Raw genomic sequence first — 22,701 nt, 5'->3', positions numbered from 1 at the left:
TTATTCCCTATTTTTAAATCTCGGTCATTGGTTATAGATCGTAAAATATGGGTTGTCCACCCTATTCAATTTGAGGCCCAAGGCCTCATTCTCTCTCTCTCTCTCTCTCTCTCTCTCTCTCTCTCTCTCTCTCTCTCTCTCTCCGATGCTCTCATCTCTGTCCGGCCAAACTGGGCTAGCGCACCACCACCAAAATGCTCATCTCCCTTCCCTTTGCAAAACCCCTCAATTACATGTTGGATTCGTGCCATCATTCGTTAAGATCGACACTGAGACAGTGAGACGCCATTGAATTTCCCAAGCTTTTCCGGTGAGGTTCAGAGCTCTGGTCGCACACCCACATCGTTCTCGGTAATTTCCAATTCCTTCTCTCTATTTTGAATTCCTTTTTGCTCTTCGATTTGTCAAGGGACAAGCCCTAATTCCATTCCTCTCTATTTTGGGTTTTGTCGAGAAACTACCATCTCCGGCAAGTCTCTTCTCACTCCAGGCAGCGACATGAGCTTGGGAACAACCTAGAGACTTCTAGGCAGCATCAGAGCGCTAGGGGAGTGGAGTTGCAGCTATGGTGACATAGTGTGAGGCAGAGAGGATCACAACAACGCTAGAGTCGATGTTCACTTCGATTGAGGTAATAAATCGTCATCCTTGATGTTAAGATTATGTTAGATATTGGGTTATGTTGCTTTTTGAGGTTGTGGTGTTGTTGCATGTTGAATTGGAAGGGTGTAGATGCCGGATTTCTGGCCGGTTTGTGATCATAGGTACAAGGGTGAAAACCCTGGTTTTACCGAGAGAAAAGTTATCCTTTCACCATTTTACTGCTATGGGAAATGATGATTTTACCTCTATAGTGTTTGGTATTTACTGTTCTACCTTTGGTTACCATTTTACTCTTTTCAGAGTTATTGTTTATGATTTTATCATTTCCTATGACTTTAGAAAATTACCTTATGAATCTATAAATTGATTTGTAGTTTTAGTTTTAAAACCTAGAGTTGTTTTACGTTGCTACATTTGAGGTTTTACATTTGCTCTTGGTCGTTTTGTGATAAATAAATTAAAATATGACAACATAAATAGTAACGTTAATTTACGATTATTCACTAACCTCGGTTCTCACCCGGATCGAGGATCGAGAACACACTTAACTTAGAATTTTCAGAAATAATAAAGTAAATCATCAATACGTTATTAAGTGCCTTAATCTCCTAGAGTGTAGCTAGTATCATTCAGTAACCTAAATCAACAGTTTTCGAGTATACTGAGGTTTGGCCAATTCGGTGGACTTGGTCAATACCAAGGTCAACCTTTGACCTTTTCTAGTCAAACTAGGGAATGGATATTTGACCATGACATTTATCATACTATATATCTCTAACTTTCGTGTCATTTGGTTGTTGACGGGATTTTGGAGTTTACACCTATACTTAGAGCACAAGTATCGAGACTAGGAGCACGTGGACTACGGCTTCGACATACTAGGTAAGGGGTGAGTTGCCCGCTAGGATGAGCCGTTACTTTTCCAGGTTACTGATATTTTTTTAATTGTGTAATGCTCAACTTTATTTAATTTATTTTTTCGTTATCGTATTTATCGTTATTCGTGCATTTTTTAGTCGACTTCTCGAGCACTTCACTCGAGTTAGATAGTAAATTTATCGAGATACTTTATAAAACGGTGAATCCAGCCTATGTCTCGAGCCCCCACTCGAGACTAGATAATATAATTATTAATTTAATATATATTTATGAGTGGTACACGTTGTCCTGATTTCCGGTACTGTTACTCATACTTAACTACTAGTTAGTACTATATTTATCCACATACGATATTTATCTATATAATACATCGGTGATTCCATTGTCTTGATGTCAAGCACCAATTATACTTTATATATGGTGATTTTGTTGTTCTGATATCCGGCACCATGCTTTGTTATCAGTGATTCAGTTGTCCTGATATCCGGCACCATGTCTTATTTAGTATTGGTGATCCTGTTGTCCTAATGTCCGGCACCATACTATATTATCGGTGATACCGTCATCTTAATATCTGGTACCGACTATGTGTATTTACAGTGATTTCGTTGTTTTGATATCCGACATTGTATACTTTATAGTGAGTCATACCGTTGTCTTGATTTCCGGTATCGTGACTTATGAATATGTAGTACTAGACGCTTAGTTCACCCGAAGGTGAGCTGAGGCCCCGATCACCAAGGATGTCGATATTCCTGTGGTTTTCTTTATTATATCATCCAACCGTGGTGTTAGCTCCATTTTGTGCATATGGATATCTTCATTCCTATTAATAACCAAACGTCGTTTTGGTTATTCCTTCACTCCATTTTCTCACTTCCTACTTGAGTGCTCATTTATATGTTCTTACATTTGAGCATTGCACCCTTATCATATTTTCTTTCATTTTCAAACCCTACCTCGGTAGGGTATCAATCATAAAACGGGTTAGCGAGACTGAGTGCTCACCCCTTGTTTTGCAGGTATCTAGCGGTGTTGGTCTGGAGGCTAGTAGTTTGATAACATTCGAGGCTCGTTGGTTACTGTCCAGCCTCGAGGATCTTACTTCACAGTGTTTAGCTTTTCGATCTCGAGTTGGATCCAGTTGACGCAATTGGCATCCTCTAATATACCTCATCTTCCGACATGGTATTTTACCTTCTTGTCTGACCGAGTTGGTCATTGAGACTTAGACATGTTCTTTAATTGATGTTTGAGTCTAACATTGCTACCTTTCGTGTCTATTTATTTTCATTTATAATTCATTTACTCCTCATGTCTTATCGTCGGTTTATTTTTATTTCTATTCATAGCCTTGTAGTTTTGGGTTGATAGGTAGTCGACACGTCGGGTTTAACGTGTCAGTTGTTTATTAATTCGGGGCTACGCTGAATACTGTTGCATTCCAGTCCTGGAAATGACCCCGAGATGTGACAATAATCATGCATGGTACTTATCGCCTAATCTCCTAGTCATGATTGAAGAAAGATTATTGAAAGAGAAGAAATAATTGGGAGATATGAGATCAAGAAATATAAAATGTCCTGGTATGTACTTTATATATTATGCTAAAAGTTCCTCATTGTAAGATACTCATATTTTTCATAGATAATATTGTCTTCGTTATAGGTATATTTAAAAAAGACAATGATGTCTTCCTTCTAGGTATATATATTTTTTATCCTAAAAGTTCTTCATCGTAAGGTACCCATCATTTTCCTAGATAATGTTGCATGTCTTATATTTTCTTATTTTTAACATGACAATGTTGTCTTCCGTGTAGGTAAGTCTGTAAAATGGGCAGGGCAGGGCAGGGCCGACCCGACCCTAAGATATGAAGACCCACATACTACCCGGCCCATGCCTTTTTCATCCCTAAGTGTAAAATGGGTAGGGCATGGTTGGCCCTATCAAAATATGTGAAGCCTGAGCCCGCCATTTGGGCGGATAAAGGTTGGGCTTAAAAAACCCGCCCATGGCCCGACCTACATTTGACTCGTGATTTTTAGATAATAAAATATTTTTAACTTTCATTTGAAAAATTTAATTGAGATAAGAGTTGAACTCATAAACATCTTCTTATAAAAATAACACATTTGCCAATTGAACTAACATAATTTATTGGTTATATCAATTACTCATAAATTAATAATAAAATTTGACATTAAGAATGTGTCAGGCTACGGGTTGGCCCTATAATATACTATATGGGCATGGCTTTGGGTCGGCCGAGGGCTTGAAAAGTATTGTCCATACCTTACCTATGTAGCACGGACACGATTCGATACGTAGACACGGCATATATAAATTTTTTTGGACACGGACACGTGGTGGACACGTCAATTAAAATTATTTTAATATATATATATATATTAAAAAATTAATTAAAAGTTTTAAAAGTATTTAGATGTATATATATTAAAGTGTGCATAAATATAATAAAAATTGAATCCGTTGGAATTGTTGAGGATTTGTTGGGTTTTTTGGATGACTAAGGTTCGAATCCCACCACAAGCATTCTTATTTTTATCATGAGTTTCTCTCCTTATATATATATATATATATTAAAGTGTGCATAAATATAACAAAAACTGAATCTGTTGGAATGGTTGAGGAGTTGTCGGGTGCCTTGGATGACCAAGGTTCGATTCTCACCATAAGCAATTTCACTTTTATTATGAGTTGATGCGTGTCCAATTTAGACACTCGAGTGTTCGGGCCGTGTGCAAATTGAGTTCGCGTGTCCGTGTCGGACACGCAATACGGACCCTAAAAGACGTGTCCGTGCTTCATAGTAACCTTACCCATTCTAAAACGGGCCGAGTAAAGCCCGCCTATTAATTTGGGCCGAGCCGGCCCGCAACTCAATTTTTTGGACTAAGTTTGGGTATACCCGTCAGCCTTTGGCTTAATTTACATACCTACTTGTAGGTAGATTTTCTTATGATAATTCATAATCATAAAATACTCATCTTTTTCCTAGATAACATTTTATTTGTATGTATCTAAAGAAATATACCTTTTAATGAGGTATTTAAAAAACTCATATACAAAATTAAAGTGTTTTATGTAAATTTTTATGTTAAGTATTTTACTTAACTCCTAGAGATTAAGTATATCATTAAATGACTTATATTAGTTAGATATATTATAATAAGTTTGATGGACTCAAATAAATATTTATGTAATTTTGGTAATAATAAATTACCTATAATTAAGATAACAATAAATTGAGCTTTAATCTTGAAATATCTCAACCAATTTCGGTTAGGATGGGGTAAATTAACATGGAATAAGGATCGTGGTTTTTAATTTGGGTTCATGGCATGTTCATTAACTATTTATAAAATTAGCCTCTGTTATCCATGTCCAAATTTTTTTTTTAAAATTAATCATCAACCTAACAAATAGAGTTTGGTATAAATTTAAGATGTTGTTCTGAGAGAATTATTATTCTACTTTTTGTGTGTCTTACCCTATTTAGGTTTCATGTTAGAGATAGATTTACATCTTTGTAATAGATTAAAATTCTAGATCGTAAAAGATTTAAGCACATGTAATGCATATATATAGGTACCTTATAATTCAATAAAGTTACATTTAATATTTGAATTATTCTCGCATCTATCATACTCGATCATAGATGAGTTTAATATAAAACATGTCTATCTTTTTTGGTGTATATCTAAATGCCCTCAGTATCAAACAACTTAAACAGATAAAACCCATATTCTACACTCACAATACAAAATAGATTGAGGACAAAGGCGAATAATACCTATCGACTTGCATGAAAACATAACTACGTACGTACGCACATGTTCCTAGCATGCCTGGGCCTAGGGTACGTACCCTATTCTTTATCTTGTTGAACAGAAGAGTATGATCATAGAGTTAGAAGAATATTATATATGAGTTTGGAAAATTTATATGAGTTTGGAAAATTTCTAGGTAGCTCCATTATTGCTAATCCCTAGCCTTGGTGAATGTTGAAATTGGAAAGCTCGATCATATAAATACAGTATGATGAGAGTAAATTTTAATGTGCATAATTCTACGATTTCTACGTACTTTCATAGGGATGTATACATAGAAAGTTACAGACTAAAGCATACGTACGTATATGCATCTTTAATCATATCTATCGACGTGCATCGTAGCTAATTAACCCATTAATTCTTTTTTAGTAATGCAAACCTTTGATTCTAATTTACGTTCGTAAAAAGTTCAAAAATTAAATATTTTGTTGGAACAATTCGAATCGATCTGCCTTCCATCTGTAGAAGTTCAGGGATGTACATGCATGTACACATGCAGGGATCTTAATCATATATATTTTAGTAATGTACATATTATATATATATATATATATGTATCAATTTGCATCCCAAATTTGATTATAATTGTCATTTTACTTCCCCACCTAGCTACTCTAGGTTGGGGGTAGGCCTAAGTGGGGAAATTGCAGACAACTTTCCATACTTTGTGTCTGGAGTACTTCACTTAATTTCCTCTGCAGTATTGAGCTTTGACGTTATTTATCATGCACTTTTGGGACCCGAGACACTTGAAGTTACACCCCGAACTTACATTTGAGTCAAATTATCTCCTAAATTTGGTAAAAATTGCCGATGTGCACTTCATCCGTTAAATTTAATATTTTTCATCCAATTTTAAATCACATGTCATGCATTTGAGGAACATTATTGTCATTATATATTTATTCATATTTAATAATGAAATAAATTAATAAAATTACTTAAGAGGAACACTTGCTACTATGTTTTTTTAATTTTTTTCGTAAGATGTTATTGATTTATATATTTATTATTTTACTTAATATAGTATGTTAAAAGATATTAAAAATATATAAATAAATACATAAAAATTAAAAATAAATAAATATGTACATATAAAATATATATATATATATATATAAAACGCACTATATTTGAATGTGTGGGTAAGTTGAATACATAATTCGAAGTAGGATTAAATATGTACAAAAAAATGTAAATAAATAATTTGATTAAAAAAATAATCCTCATTTTAAAGAATATATATATATATTTTTAAGAAAAATATAAATAAAAAATGACATCATTATCCATCATGTGACGCAAAATTGGAATGAATCAGTTAAATTTAACGGATGTGGTGCACATCGGTAATTTTTACCACGTTAAGGAGGTAAATTGACTCAAATACAAGTTTGAGGTGCAAATTGATAATTTCAGCTAAATTTGTGGTGTATTTTGGCAAGTTTGCCTATATGACAATACGTAAATGGATGTTGTGACACATTCCGGTCTTGAAGACTTGAAGTAGTGCTATATATGTATATATCCTGAATAAATAAACGATATGTATGATGCTATATGTATATCTCCAGTCTGTCACTCTGTTTGCTTAACAACTCGCTAGAATTATAGCTAGCTCTCATAAGATTATTGATATCGGAGGGTTGAGTTGGACGACTAGCTGGATGAGATTGAAGTCTGCAGGCAAGTTGATCGGTGGTAGAGAATGATGACTGTAAGTAGAGCTTGTTCTTCTGATTTCTTGCAATGTCAATAGAGCAACAACTGTGTTTCTATATATTCCATCCCCGGCGGCAACTGCTGTCCCTTCATTTACTTCTCTGTTTCTCTCTTCTTCTTCCCCCATCAGGAATACCGCATTAATGGTTCCTTCACATTCCTTGACAAGCTTTGAGATCAGATCAGTGGTGAAGAAGGGCTGCTCTAGTATTTCTTGGATGAATGGCAAGCGCAGCAGAGCTCCTGTTTGCTTGTCATACTTCTTCAGTATTTTGGCCAGTCCTACACAATTCAAAAGTTTGAATTTAAGTATACTTATCGGATCATGATGATTTTTCTCAAGAATTGTTTTTGGATAGATCAAGTCTTCCAGGAACAATTGTTCCTTTTTTCCACTCATGAACAAATGTACGTCTAGCAATAAGAAAATGATGTAACTTGCTTACATGAACTTCTGCTGTAAAAAATGAAAAGAAAATTGAAGTGTGCTATCTAGCCTCATCGGCCATGGCCATTGATCATAGTACTACCTGTGTAATTAACATTGCTGTAGTTGACCAAGAGCACCATTTCACCGTGTAAATCAACAATGTCTTTTCTAAGCTTTCTCACTTCATTTTCATATATAATCTTTGAAGGATGACAACCATTCGGTCCCCATGTATCACTTACTCTTTTAATTCTCTTCTGCAGTTCCTTCATTTCAGAAAACATAAGCTACAGTCAGTTTTAACTATACAAGGACCCATTTCCATTCATTTATAGTTTTATACAAATATGGCATCAATCCTAAATAAGTCTGATTTACGCTTAACCACATTAGTGTCGTACATTTGTACTTTGCAGTTAAACCATATAATTCAAGAACAAATATCCAGTTTAAGATCGGTGATTAAAAGAGAAAGAACAAATCTAAAGAAGACGCGCTTGTATAAGTCTAATGCAATCAAGAACTAAAACACAAACCTCGTTCCGGATAATGAAGTCCTCCTCCCGTTCCATGAAGAAGGTGTTGAACTTGTCGATCTCATTGTTCAATAGGTACAGAAACTGCGCCTTCGCCTTACCGGACTTCCCAGTCAACACCGCCGGAGCCGCAGAAATCAGCCTCACAAGCTTCTTCAAGTGATCGTATGACAAGAACTTGTCACGCCAGCTCGGCAACGTCTCCTGCATTTGCTGCCTGAGCCACTTCCCGAACTTCATCTAGTAGTACTGCAGGTCTCCGGTTACAGAAATCAGAGTGGGAAGAAAGTGAAGCCTGAAGAGGGTTTCCTGATCAGAATAAGAATTGTAGGCGGGCGCATGCCAGGGGTTTTATTAGGAAAGAAAGGGTATAATATTAGGAGTATATACTTGTTGGGCATATCGTTTACTATGTTGGAAAGGGATTAGGGACCAATGGACTTCGACTCTACGGAATTATGCCATAATATGCTCATATGCTGTGTTGTAATCATCGATCGGTAATTAAGAATATCAAGTTGGAGCTTAATTAACGTTGTAAATTTGGTGTACAACATACCATCAAGTCATGTAGCTAAATTAACTAATAGAATATAAGTCAAGTCCATGACTTCAAAATTTACACAAAATTTCCTTGGAGACGGCCAACACTTCAGAAAATGATTCAAAGATAACTTCTGGACTTTGAAAGGCAACATAAAGGCAAAGAGCGAACAAATAATTTCAACTACTAGTTAGTTAGAAGGGATTTTGAGCCAAACGGAAGAATTCCGATTCTTATGACCTTAGGCCATCTCAAGTAAAGGAGTCTAAAATGTCATATCTTAAATTATGGCTCTATTTTGATATCCAACAACAAAAGTGAAAGTGAAAGTGAATTCTTATCCAAAAAAAAAAACAACAAAAGTGAAAAATGACTAAAGTGCTATAGAAGGGCCAAACTTAGTCATTTGGCTAGCCCATGCCAAACCAATTAGTGATCCCAAATTGGATTAAAAAATAAAACTTGTTCATGTGGGTTGTGTATATAATTTTTTTACAATAGTAAAAAAAGTTATTAATGACCCAAACCTTCATTGTTTCCACTTACAACAAATTACAAATTAATGATATAACATTACAAGTATACATAATTGAATGTATAGCTAGGATTTTGAATATGACAATTTTACGTTCATGTTGTTATTTTTTTAAGTCTAAAACCAAATAGTTACTACATAGATCATAATGATCAATTATTATTTGTAGTATGATGATGATTGGTTATATCATGTCAAAATTATCAATGAAACCATATAGGTATATCCAACCAAACGCACACCTTAAAAATAGTTTAACTCAAATTCAATGTGATTTGAATTAAATTATTTTATGATAAGTTTACAAATTCGTAAATATTTGACGTGGCTAAAATTTAGCTCTCCCTTAGAGATGGTAAACTGGTTTCTGAATAAAATATAATATTTTAGGAGGCTAAAATATAATTATGGCCCCGTATAACTCTCTCTTACCGAAGATGATCTTAATTAATTATAAGCTTGCCCTTGAATACTTTTCATTGTTTAGAAAGGCATGGCAATGCAAGGTGTCGTTCAACTCGAATATATATGTTAATACTGAGGATTCTAACGACAATATATACGACATTCTATACTTGAGTACGTAGAAGATGGTATACAACTAACTGTTAAACTGTAGGATTCCTAGCGCATATGTGTTTGGTAAAACGTAATAAAACAGCCTATTTAAAAAGTCACATAATTACAACTCAAAAGTTGGTAATTAAATTCGGCCAAACTTATAAATTGCTTATGATCTAAGTTAGGCCATATACCAAACTTAGCAACTAGATTATACACAACTAGTGAGATTTAAAAGCTTTAATCGTACTCTTGAAGATTCTAACACCACGATCACTAGACCGCATAATTTAAGGGTAAATTTCTCTTATGGTACCTGATATTTGGCTACTTGGACAATTTGGTACCTGATGTATGAAAGCGGACAATTTGGTACTTAAAGTTCTCAAATTTAGGTCATTTTGGTACCTCTATCAATTTTGACCATATTTCCAGGGTTATTTCCGTCATTCTAGTCCTAAATTCATTAAATTCACATTTTTTTTCATTTCTTCCTATAATTGTCTCTCTTTGGAGATAATTAAATTGATATATCTACTCCACTTAGCATCTACTTCGCATATATCGAAAATAATTTTTTTTTCTTAATATACTTATTGTATCATAATTATTTTCTGCAAAGGAAATAAATTGTCTTTATGCAATTGTAATTTTTATCAATTTTTTTTAAATTACTTATAATTAAAATTAATTTAGATTGAGAGCTACATTATGAAAACTTATATACGTAAATCATCACAGATACTAAGTGGATGCGTTATCAAATTTTTAGTGATAACTTAGAGACAATTTGGAGGTATTATAAAAAAATGAAGTAAAGTTGAGATAAGATGACAGAAATAACCCTGAAAATATGGTCAAAATTGACATAAGTACCAAAATGGCCTAAATTTGAGAACTTTAGGTACCAAATTGTCCGCTTTCATACATCAGGTACCAAATTGTCCAAATAGCCAAACATCAGGTATCATAGGAGGAATTTACCCTTTCCAAATAAGGGCTTCGGAAGAAAAAAAGTAACTTCAAGCAGTTAAAAAGCACCCAGCGCCGTAATTTCGGAGGGTGTAAAATTCAAAACATGCACCGGCGAGTGCCACCTCACCACACCAAACCCGGACCTGTGTTGAGTCTCTCTGCCTGAGACTGAGAACAACCAATAGAGCCTGAACCGGTGCCTCATTTCTCTCGCCGCTTCTCCTCCGCTGTGTCCCAATGTCGAAACCAAACCCTAATTCCCTTTACAATTCTCGCGTCACTCAAAACCAACTCATCGACTCACTCACCTCCCACATCTCCCTCTACAATTCCCACTCCCACTCCTCTTCCTCTAGCCCTAACCCTAACCCTAGGTCCTCCATCCTCAAGTGGCTCGCCTCCCTCCCCCTCCACCACCGCCAGTCCCACCTCACCGCCGTCGACTCCAGCTTCGTCCGCCTCCTCCTCCAAATGCTCCGCAAGCTCCGCTCCCACGGCCACGGCTCCTTCATCATCCTCCCCGACCTCCCCTCCGGCGACCTCCCCTCCCTCTGCTTCCGATCCTCCGCCGGACTGCTGTCCAGGATCGCCGAGTCGGACGAATCGGAGAGGACGATCGCCGAGTCGACTCGGCTGTTCTCGTCGCGGGAGGGAGAGAAGGTGGAGGAGTGTTCGTGCTCGGCGAGGGAGATCGATACGGTGACGGTGAGTGAGGATTTGGTTAGGGATTTGGATAGGTTTGTGGAGGTTATGGATGAGATATCGAATGGTGGATTCTTGAGAGGGGAGGAGAGTGATTTGGGGTTGGATTGGGTGGAGTTGAAGTGGCTGAAGGAGAAAGGCTACTACAGTATGGAAGCTTTCGTGGCGAATCGGCTGGAGGTTGCTTTGAGGCTTGCGTGGCTGAATTCGAGTAATGTGAGGAGGAGAGGGGTGAAGTTGAAGGAGAAGATCAGCGCGGCGGGGGTGGCGGCCAATGTGTATTGGAGGAAGAAGAGGTGTGTGGACTGGTGGTGGAATTTGGACGCCGAGACAAGGAGCAATGTGGTGGCTTCTGTGTTGGGGAAGGCTGCGAAACCGTTGGTACATTTTTGGAAACTGTATAATTTTGTAGAGTTTTTTTTTTCAGTGATGTTGTGCTGCAATCTAGTAGCTGTATTAGGTGGAGAATGCAAGAAGGGTTATGATTTTATTTTTTAATATATATATTGTTGGAGGTATTCTGATAGCACATTAGTGATAAAAAACTAATTCTAGTGAATGCTGGATTTATTTGCATAGAGAGGAGACTCAGTAGAGGTTGTAGATAGTAATTGTGTAGAGATATTTGGAAATGCTAAGATCGATTCAATTTAATGAAATTACTATTCTCTCCTAAATTGCAATGCATATCTGAGCACAGCAAGTGTTGGTCCTCCACTTTAAGTATTATATGAAGTACTATATGTATAGCAGTACTCATGTATGAAAGAAACTAAGGTTTTTATGTAGTTCATATTCGGCGGGGGGGGGGGGGGGGGTAAATTATAAAGTGTTAATTTTACGAGATTCTTGTTGCTAATGTACCATAAGTTTATCACTAGAAAAATAACATAGCTTTCTTTGATCATTTTAAACTTCAGATTCATGAGATTCTGAAGGGGACAAGTAGTGGGGTAGAGGATGAAATGTGGCTCGTCAACACAGGAATGGAGAAACCTTTGAGGTACAACCATATTGTATCTATGCGCAAGACTGTTCCAAAACTTGTGGCTGACACAGAATTTGGGTCAAGCATTATCCCAGTGTCTCTTTCTGGGAAACCTGCTTCCTTAGCCGACGCTTTTAATAATCTCGTTGTGCTTCAGGATATTATAAAGATGATATCATTATGTCGCGATAATGAATATGATAAAGGGAAATTCTTCTATAGCACATTGAGTTCAATTTCTACCATTTCTGATTTTATACTAAGAAAATTACGAGGATTTCTCATGGTTCTTTTGCTTGACTGCACTAAACTTGAACTTTTAGCAGAGGGGAATGAAAAATGCTTATCTAAGAAATCCAAAGCAAAGCCTAATGCTTCTAACCGTAAAAGTAAAGGGAAGGCCTGCAATTTGAATAGGCCAAATCCTGTTCCAATGTCATGTACAGACGATGTTCTATGTGAAACGTCAGCCAAGGTACTCTTTCAGTTTGCTGATGTTCCACTGGATGCTGAACACATTTTGGAGATAGTCTTAATTGCTTCAATCTTATGCCAGGATCTTAGTGTGTTGGCTCATAAAGAGAAGACAGATTTGTTGGAGTCCAAGAAGATGCATGATCAGGAGGCGGAGAGTTTCAAAGAGTTGTCATCATCCAAAGATGAAATGGTTATACTACTTTTTATTTTGAAGCACATTTCTCATTGGTGATTTAAATGGTTTGTAACCGGTAGCTTGTCACCAGGAACATGAACATGCATTGGCTGTTGCAATAGTTCAGACACCAGCGAGGAAGGGTAGGAAAAGAAAAGGAAAAAAGAAAATAACTGGCTTGAGGAATGCTGATGATACGGAGAATTCTGATAGATCAGTCATGGAAGCTGCGTCTTCTTTGATCATTGGTGAAGATAACAAGTCTGATCAGTTTTATGGTGATACAGGCTTCCAAGACATCAGATGTGATAATTCAACTAGTTGTAACATTCCTTTGTCAAATTCAATTCCTTGTGGTTCTGCGAATGGACCTCTTAAAAATGAAGATGCTACCAAAAGCAATCCAGAGAATGATGGTATTGGTTCTAGTGCCAATTGCTGTCATAAAATTCCGAAATGTGTGCAGTCTTTAATTACTAATTTGGAAATCCAAACAAAATCTTCAGGATCAGAAACCGAAGCCTGTAAGGTAGATGGGGAAAACTTGATACAGTCTTCAATGCCTGAGGTAGATGATAAAGTTTCCCATCAGAAAGATATTGACTTGCAGGGCAAGCATGCTGTTAAGTCTGGTGTGAAAGAAGTTTTGCCAGAGAAAGAAACAAAAGCTTTTGATGTAAAGGAGGAAGCTGCTCTGTTGCAGGACCAAGAGAATGGAAATAATGTATATCATACTAGGACTCCAAGTTCTTTTGAATGCCCTCCATATGAGTGGCCGGGTGTAGCTTGTGCCTATTTTCCTCCTGTCAACTCGCATCTCCCACCTGCCACTGATCGGTTGCATCTTGAAGTTGGTCATAACTGGCAGAATCACTGCCAGTCATTTCTACCAACAATACATCAAGTCAGGCACTCGGCAATTGAAGGTAGATGTAATCCAGTTCTGACTCGACCGTTGCCAATGAGTATAGATTGGCCCCCAATGGTTCGAAGTGCTCGTAGAGTGGCTCCGTACAGGACCTGTAATTATGATTCTGGCTTTGTATCAAAAAAGCAGTTTACTTTTCCACAAGGTTTTACACACACTGTCCAAATAAATGCAACAACCATGGATGATGAAAGGAAGTATTCTTGGGATTGTGCAGACCTACCTGATCCGACAAAGGCATATGAACTAGTGGATGAATGTGACAGCCACTGGATATCTGAGGATGAAGTTGAGGTGCAAGCATTTTCTGGAGCAGATTATAATCAATACTTTGGTGGTGGCGTGATGTACTGGAATCCTTCTGATCATACCGGGGCAGTTTTCTCTCGCCCTCCTTCCCTTAGTTCTGATGATAGCTCATGGGCTTGGCGTGAGGCTGACATAAATAGAGCTGTTGATGATATGGTTGCATTTCCTTCTCCTTACAGTACAAATGGTTTGACTTCACCTACTGCTTCCTTCTGTTCTCCTTTTGATCCTTTGGGATCAGGAAACCAGCCTCTTGGATATGTTATGTCAGGAAATGAAGTACCAGGCAAGGTGCTGCATCCCTCATCAACAATGGGAGACACGGTTGTAGATGAGGAATCCTCTGGATCTTTGGCTGATGTAACTGGTGATATTGAAGAGAAGACAGGTGATTCATTGCCTTACCCCATTTTGCGGCCAATCATCATATCAAGATCAAGAGACTTTAAGCGTAGCCATGATCATAAAAGCCCATGTGTTCCTCCTACTATGCGTGATCGACCTCGGATAAAGCGACCACCCTCACCGGTAGTGCTTTCTGTTCCACGGGCTCCACGACCACCTCCACCATCTCCTGTGAGTGACTCAAGGAAACACAGGGGATTTCCAACTGTTCGATCTGGGAGCTCTAGCCCAAGGCACTGGGGTATGAGAGGTTGGTTCCATGATGGAGCTAACTTGGACGAAGCTTGTTTATGCATGGATGGTGCTGAAGTTGTTTGGCCCTTTAGAAATAATAATATTTCAGGCCGCCCATTAATTCAGCCTCTTCCTGCACCTCTGTTGCAAGATCGACTCATTGCTATTTCTCAACTAGCACGTGATCAAGAACATGTAAGTTAAGCATTAATCTTTACAACCTTAACAATACGACTGAGCCTGATGGCATTTTTAATGAACAGCCAGATGTTGCATTTCCCCTTCAAACGCTTGAGTTGCATAACTGTCCAACACGGAAGGCATCTCTCTCTCTGATGCACAGCCTTTTACATGATGAGATTGATTTTTTCTGCAAGAAGGTACAACCATGGATAGATCATCATAATCATTATATCATCCCTGGTTTGCCGTCACTATTTCCCTTTTTTTTTTTTCGCCGTGAAATTCTTCAATCAGAATGTTTGTCAAACATTTGTAGCTTTCATCGTCTTATGTGTTGTTACACTCTACTGAATGTTTGATATGATGGATTCAAGGTTGCTACAGAGAATATGGCTCGGAAGCCCTACATCAATTGGGCTGTCAAACGAGTCACACGGTCTCTCCAGGTGCTTTGGCCCAGATCTAGGACAAATATATTTGGTTCAGTTGCAAATGGTTTGTCTCTTCCAACTAGTGATGTGGACCTTGTGGTTTGTCTACCTCCTGTTAGGAATTTGGTAAAATATTTCTCCATCTAATTTTTCACTTAGATTGAATTCTTTTCCAGTACTTGCCTAAAAAATATAACCTGCTGACATATTTCTAGGAACCCATTAAAGAAGCTGGGATATTGGAGGGCCGAAATGGTATTAAAGAGACATGCCTCCAGGTATGTCGAGGCATTATTATACATCACTGTTTGAGCGTAACACCGATGGCAGTTTATTTTATATACATTTTGTTTATTGGTCGATATATCAGTGCTGAGATTGCGTGGGTGTTTCAATAAATCAATGGAGCTGTTTTGGACACTGGCTGATCAATGTTTCAAACCAATGGATGAACAATGTTTTTCTTTAAATAAGTTTTGGGAGATTTAAGAGGGCCTACATGCATTGATACATTAATGTAGACTGGTTCCATGTGGTGATAGATGAGCTCTATAGAAATGGTCAACACACTAGCTCCCCCTGGTCTACCACTGGATGCAACTAGCCTAGCTCTATTTGAGTTGGTGTGCATTAATCTATCGATGCATTAATGTACCTAAGAAGCACCTGCTGTTTATGTTGTTCATTGAAAGGGGCTGATAAGTAACACAAGTGACTTCTTCTGTTGAACCATTTGCAATTTTGCCTCCCTGATTAGTTAAACTATTTATATTGCACTTCTTCAAAGAAGTCATCCTTGATGATATCCCATTCCTTCCCTGCCTGATTTTGTTCTGTTCCTTCGAGTTATGGGGTTGCAAACCCACCCCTTGCAGTAATATCTTGATTATTTTTCCTGTTATTTGTTGATTGATGTTGTGTTTATTGGTCTTCCAGCATGCTGCCAGGTATCTCGTCAATCAGGATTGGGTTAAAAATGATTCCCTGAAGACCGTGGAAAATACAGCTGTAACTCCTCTTCTCAACTTTCTCATTTTCTTATATTAAGCTTCTCTCATTTTCATACTTTTTCTTATTTTTCTGTTGTTGCTCTTAGATTCCGATTATAATGCTTGTGGTGGAAGTTCCCAACGATCTAATTGCCTCTTCTGCCTCTAATGTGCAATCACCAAAAGAAGAGGCACCTTGCGTTACTGGTGAACCAGACACTAATGTGCACTCCAGTGTGGTTGTTTTAGAAGAACCTACTATGCCCAAGTGTCCACAGATAACTTATGATGCTACAAAGGATTCAGTATCAATTCGCATTGACATAAGTTTCAAATCTCCATCTCATACAGGGTTTCAAACTACACAGCTGGTAATTTCTCTCTCTCTCTCTCTCTCTCTCACACACACACACACACACACAGGTGTGATACATAATTGAGGGGCTGTTACTTGTGAACTTAGTTTTTGCAAATTTTTGCTGGTAATCCTAATACTAACGGATCATATTGTGATCAATAGACTACTATAATTAGAGTTTTTTGTTTTTTTTGAAATAATTTAGGATTCTTAAGCATTCTGTACAGAATGTAGAGTCGTTTTGATCTCTGGGAGCCTCTCTTTGTTGAGTTCCATAACAGCCTTGGGCTCTCCTGCTGTGAATAAAAGTGAAGCCTAAATAAATCAATTTGTTCTCAGAGTTTGTTTAGAAACTTGTTTTAAGAGAGCGATTTTGGATTTGCATATTCTCTGGAATGGGCTCTTGTACATTTGATACTATTAGGATCTCCCAGTTGGTTTTCTAATATGTGAACTCTTTAACTACTACTAATGGAAATGGTCATATATCCAAGTGCTCAGGAGAAAGATACCATTCTCCTCGTAGGAGCTGGTTTCTGGCTTTTAGTCGTGTTTTAAGTTAATCGTTTTCTTTCATATCTTCTTGCCTCCAATATACACATTTCCATTCATATGGAAGAATTACATATTCTACCATACTCCTACTATATATTCACTGGATCTTTTTAGTATATATTTCTTGAGACACTTTTGTTGACATTTATACTTGAACCTTAAAGACTACATTCTCAATGTTTATTTTTATATGTTTTTAAACTGTAGATAGTCATTTGCAGGTTAAAGATCTAACTGAGCAGTTTCCAGCCGCTACTCCCCTTGCATTGGTATTGAAACAGTTCTTGGCAGATCGTAGTCTGGATCAGTCTTATTCTGGTGGCCTGAGTTCGTACTGTTTGGTGAGTAATACTGGGAACACATCTTGTCAGGCTTAGGCAAATTTAATTTAATTGATGCATAGTTTTTGAATTTAACCAGATTTCATTAGGGACAAAAATGGTATCAAAGGAGACATAGAGTTTTAAATATCAGGAACTTTATGCTTCATCAAAGTTTACTATTCTTTTCTTAGCTTCTATAATTCTAATTTTTTGCTGGTTAGTAGTGGACTTAAATCATCAACTCATACAATTAGATAAAATGCTGCCAAAAAATGGTACAAAATCATTGAGGAGCTGCCTAGCTGCAGGACTAATAGTGGAAGTGATATATCAACTCACACAATTAGATGTGTAATGTTGCCAAAAAAAAGGGTCCAAATCATTGTGGGTTTTTATCAGCAAGGGATACCTCAGTGATTGTAGCTTTATGATCAGTCATAGAGATATGGTGATGATTCGTTAATCACCAATTTTTCACAAAGTTGAGCTAGCTAGTCTATTGGCAACTTTTGTGGTTGCAAAGAGTGAGATGACACTGCAGCTTGATTACTAATTTAGTCTGGTATCTCTATAATTCTGACTGAAAATGGGCTTGCAAAGTTCTGTTCACTTTTGGGTTGTTTTGGAATGTCAGGATCCAGGAACATAGTGAACTACATTGCTGAAAAGTGCTTCTTTATGGAACAGATAACCAATTTGACTTGGATGTTATATGACTTATATCACAAATTTGGGCAGGACATAGCCATTGTCTTTATGATACCTACCTATTCAGTTGGGAATAGGATGTAAGTCAACACATTCTTGTTGAAAAGCAAATGTAATTTTGGTAGATGATGACAAAAATTGAAGTAAGATGGGTGTATGTGCTGAATTGGAGAGTTTTTGTGGAGCATTGCATGAGATAGTTCTACTTTTTGAATGTTTGTTGCTTATTTTAGACAGATTTTCTGGTAAGAAAATGCAAGTAATTCAACAGGTACTCTATGTTTATTAACATTCTGTTGCACTCTTATTATAGGTACTACTAATTGTGCGTTTTCTCCAGCATGAGTATCATCTTGGCCGACCTCTCAACCAAGTAAATCCATCTTCTGTTATTTTGTTTTCTTAGTATGCTCTGGTTTCCCTTGGATGAAATTAATAAGATTGCTTAACCACTATACTAATGATCTTGCAGAACTTTGGAAGTCTTCTGATGAATTTTCTTTATTTTTTTGGGTAAGTCAATTGTTGATATGATTTCTTCTGTTTTAATTATTAGTTCATCTCTATTGTTTTTATCATTCATTTATAGTGCTTCTTGGATTTAGCTTTACACTAATGATAAGCCTATTCTTTTGATTTTATTTCTTCCTAGGAATGTTTTTGATCCTCGGCAAATGCGTATTTCAGTACAGGGAAGTGGTGTTTATATAAAGAGGGAAAGAGGTTGCAGGTAATGATGCCATCCTTTGCTTTCTTATCTGTGCTAGACCTATGCATTTCTTGGCCTCCACTACTTATATCTTGTTTGTATACTCTATGCAGCATCGACCCCATACACATTGATGATCCCCTATTTCCAACTAATAATGTGGGACGCAATTGCTTCCGGATACATCAGTGTATCAAGGTATTCTATGTTATTATTTTGTTGGGCAATCATGATATTTGCTGATCAGTACCAGATTAATTTGTGTGATAACCTGATGTTCGGCGAGAGAAAGTCAAGAAACTGCTTGAATAAACAGTTGCATTTGTCATTGGTCATTACTCATTACTGATGAAGTATACTTAACACAAGTCCACATGTTTAACTGGTTTATATTTCAAATTAACAATAATTAGGTGTTTTGGCCACTGTTTGTGCATGGTAGAGCTAAAACCTGTATCAGTAGGGTTGCCAATAACTTGATGTCATCTCTCTTGTACTGTCATAATGGGGTGATTTGTACCCTGACTCTTTCGAAGTGTACAACTAGGAGTTTTATATTTCTTTGACTCAGTATCCAGAATGGGGAGGCATACCCTGTCTGGGGAGTGACCCAATTCATATAAAACACACACACACACACACACATATATGATCATTACTACCTTCTAAAGAAATCCAAGTCTACACTACAAATGGCTGCCTTTTCATTTCTCCGTCTCATATTTGATATATCGGAACTTAAAAGGTATTATTGGCTGCTGTAGGCATTTTCAGAAGCTTATGCCATTTTGGAGACTGAGCTTGCTTCCCTTCCTAATGATGATGATGCTGAATCAAGTCCTCCATATAGACTGCTTCCCAAAATCATCCCAAGTATTGATATATCATAAGCATGCTCTTTCGTATGGAGGTCATATGTAGTGGAAGGTAATCTATGATAGCAAAGATTCTTTTCCTTCTCATTCGTAGTTTTTTTTCTCTTTCCCTCCTGCTCCAGCAGATGGGTGGGAAGTTGACAAAAGTTACCTAATTGTGCTATATTGAGGAAAGTCTACTTCTTTCATCAAGCTGGGTTTTACTGGTGGAAAGGGGAAGTGGCATTATCGTAGGTAGTCTGGTTATGATTTATGCTCTCATCTATCTCTTCTATCTTCTACTTACTTTCTTTTGTATGTACATATGTCTTGCTAGCGATATCAATTTGCACCAATATTGACTCTTATTTTTCCAATTTAGAAGTTAAATACAATCTTTATGTTGAACCTGTTACCACAGACTTTCTTCAATATGCAAAATGACTTTCCCATGAGATCCAGAAAGGACTTCGATGTTTGTTTTGGATCTATATTGCAGAATAAAGTTTATATATATAATGAGTTGAAAATAAATGAAATCCCCCAAGTGGAATCCTTTATAAAATAGAAACTTTCAATGAGACAAAAGTACTATAATTTATTTCTAGTTACAACAAGGGTGTTGTTATTAACACACCTAAATTTCTATTTGCACACCCTTTCAAATGTTTTAACCCTTAAAAATGGTGTGTTAATAACATTATTCTTCATTATAGAGATACATGGGGTGTTTCAATAGAAAAGGTACATATGAATACCATGCAAGTTTCCGTACTCTCTAGTTTGGTAACTTAACATAATAACAGTTTTAAGATATAACAGGGAGCAATCATCATGGTCAGCATACACTGTTAATGTCTGCATGGTTCGCTTGGTTATTTTTCTTCTTTGGAGAGTAACTTAACCCAAATTCATATGCCACTAGGTCTGACATTTTCTACCCAATTTCTCCGAAATGGTGTGAAATTGGAGATCTGTTGCTGTGAAAAAGCACTGAACTATTTACAAAAAGTAGATTTTCGTTTTTAACTCTTCATTCTCATCAGGCTTGGACTGTAGCTATGGTTGCAAATGAATTTCTCTTCTCTCTCGTTACATTGAGTAGCTTTCGTTCAGATGAAAATAAAAGTGGGCCTTTTCTGACAAATGTGGCAAGAGAATGTTTTCACGTCTCTTTCAACACTAGAGGATTTGGGTCAAGAGACCATTATTATGCCTTGATCATATTTTTTCTTATTTTTTTGTGATTTTATTTTCAGTTGAGATGGGAGCTTGCCAGTTGCATTGTGTACATCTTTGAGTCTGGTTTATACTTGCTCCATTTAAGGACTTAAAGTTAAAGACAAGCCAAGTAAACTTTTTTAGATTCGCTCAGATAAATAAAGTAATGGGAAAGGGCACTTATGTACTGTTCTCCGGGTTTGACATCTCCACTAGCACAATTGTGGCTGAATCAGCTCTGGAACCATTTATTGGAGGCTGCGTAAATGCTTATGGTACTTCTTATTTGAATCTCCACGCTTTTCCTATTGTGCTGACCTTTTAGGTTCTCATGTTTGTGCTATATTTTGGGGTGACAGTCAAGTCATATCGAAATTTATGTTGTGTTTACGTGGTGTCATTGAGTTCTGGTTAATTAGCTGCTAACTAATCTTGTTACATAAATTTTAAAACCTGAATTCATAAACTGGAGATCCATTATTTCTTTACCATTTCCGCCATAATTCTCATCAATTTTCCACATGCACGAAAAGCCAAGAAAATAAACATGTTTTACCTATATATCAGTTAGAAAATGTAATAATCTTAGTTAGAAAATAAACATTTTTAACTGCAGTACTCTCAAAATTAAATTAGTTCATCTTGTTCGTGGAAGTCAGTGTGTAACACCACCAATTCAAATTTTTATTTGTAGACAACAATTTTCTTAACTCTTTCTGTGTAATTTGTGTATTAAGTTCTTTCTTTTTATAGGAATGGGAGATTGAGCCATAATCTTTATGTTCAAGAGCGGTATGTTGCCTCACCAAGTCTTAGTACACTGTGAACTAAGTTCATATGGTTCTGCTACAGAAGTCGGTAAAGGAAAGCAAGGTTGGTCAACTGATTGTGCATCCTATAGTATTCTTGAACCTTTTCTGCACTTTAGGATGATAGTGTAACTAACCATTCTGTACCTTTTTTTGCTTGCAGGTTAGGTACAGTGATGTAGTTAAAAATGGATGTAGTGTGGTAAATCAAAAGCTCAAATTTCTGCCATCCTGTTACAAAAAGTGAAGTTCACATTCATAGTGGAATTTATTGCTCAAATTACTACGTAGTGTTCTCAGATTTTTTTTTCTTCACATTCTACAGAATGATAGAGGATGGTCTAAATGTTGGCAGACAGCAGGTTCACATCACTTTATGGTTTTCAGAACCGTTCTTTGGAGGTCACATATTGAATACCATCCATTTAGGGCTTTCTTCATGAAATAGTGTTGTATACATATATGTCAATATTAGGCTAAATGCTGATAAGAAAACGTTTTCTATACTGTAATGAAAACTTTAGATTTGTGTAGCCAAGTCTGTTTCTCCAACAGTGTAGGTAGTTTAGTGGCCTGATTAGATTTTAATGACGTGATGAGGTTGTAAATCATTGTATCGAAAAGCATTGTATCTTGTAAATCCAATATATTTGATGTTCAAATTATTAATGATTTTGTTTTCTATCTATACCTTCAATATA

The 22,701-nt window shown here is 36.8% G+C and overlaps 2 protein-coding genes across 5 annotated transcripts; one reads left to right on the top strand and one right to left on the bottom strand.

Annotated features, from left to right (window-relative positions):
* Positions 1-6,796: 6,796 nt before the first annotated feature.
* On the bottom strand, positions 6,797-8,321 carry LOC126803359 (SPX domain-containing protein 3-like). Its single transcript, XM_050531167.1, has 3 exons — positions 8,028-8,321; positions 7,592-7,757; positions 6,797-7,343 (listed from the first exon to the last, which is right to left on the bottom strand). Exons 1-3 carry the CDS (start codon positions 8,265-8,267, stop codon positions 6,961-6,963), a joined length of 789 nt encoding a protein of 262 aa, XP_050387124.1. The 5' UTR covers positions 8,268-8,321; the 3' UTR covers positions 6,797-6,960.
* Positions 8,322-10,799: 2,478 nt separating this feature from the next.
* Positions 10,800-22,602, top strand: LOC126803343 (uncharacterized). 4 transcript variants are annotated; one of them, XM_050531147.1, is made up of 19 exons: positions 10,800-11,725; positions 12,265-12,807; positions 12,889-12,999; positions 13,076-13,400; positions 13,491-15,055; positions 15,124-15,240; positions 15,418-15,600; positions 15,690-15,752; positions 16,411-16,482; positions 16,571-16,834; positions 17,598-17,717; positions 18,721-18,780; positions 18,880-18,920; positions 19,060-19,137; positions 19,230-19,314; positions 19,881-20,043; positions 21,230-21,466; positions 21,945-22,064; positions 22,164-22,602. In XM_050531147.1, the coding sequence occupies exons 1-16, from the start codon at positions 10,880-10,882 to the stop codon at positions 20,004-20,006; spliced, it is 4,599 nt and encodes a 1,532-aa protein (XP_050387104.1). In that variant the 5' UTR covers positions 10,800-10,879; the 3' UTR covers positions 20,007-20,043; positions 21,230-21,466; positions 21,945-22,064; positions 22,164-22,602. The 4 variants fall into 4 exon arrangements, with proteins under 4 accessions (XP_050387104.1, XP_050387103.1, XP_050387102.1 ...); XM_050531146.1 differs by having other exon boundaries at positions 13,076-15,055; positions 22,164-22,243; positions 22,326-22,602; XM_050531145.1 differs by having other exon boundaries at positions 13,076-15,055.
* The last annotated feature ends 99 nt before the right edge of the window (positions 22,603-22,701 follow it).

The sequence above is a fragment of the Argentina anserina genome, chromosome 7, assembly GCF_933775445.1.
Source record: "Argentina anserina chromosome 7, drPotAnse1.1, whole genome shotgun sequence".
NCBI lineage: Eukaryota > Viridiplantae > Streptophyta > Magnoliopsida > Rosales > Rosaceae > Argentina > Argentina anserina.
The sequence above is the reverse complement of the archived record's forward strand: the minus strand, read 5'-3'. Positions and strand labels throughout refer to the sequence as shown.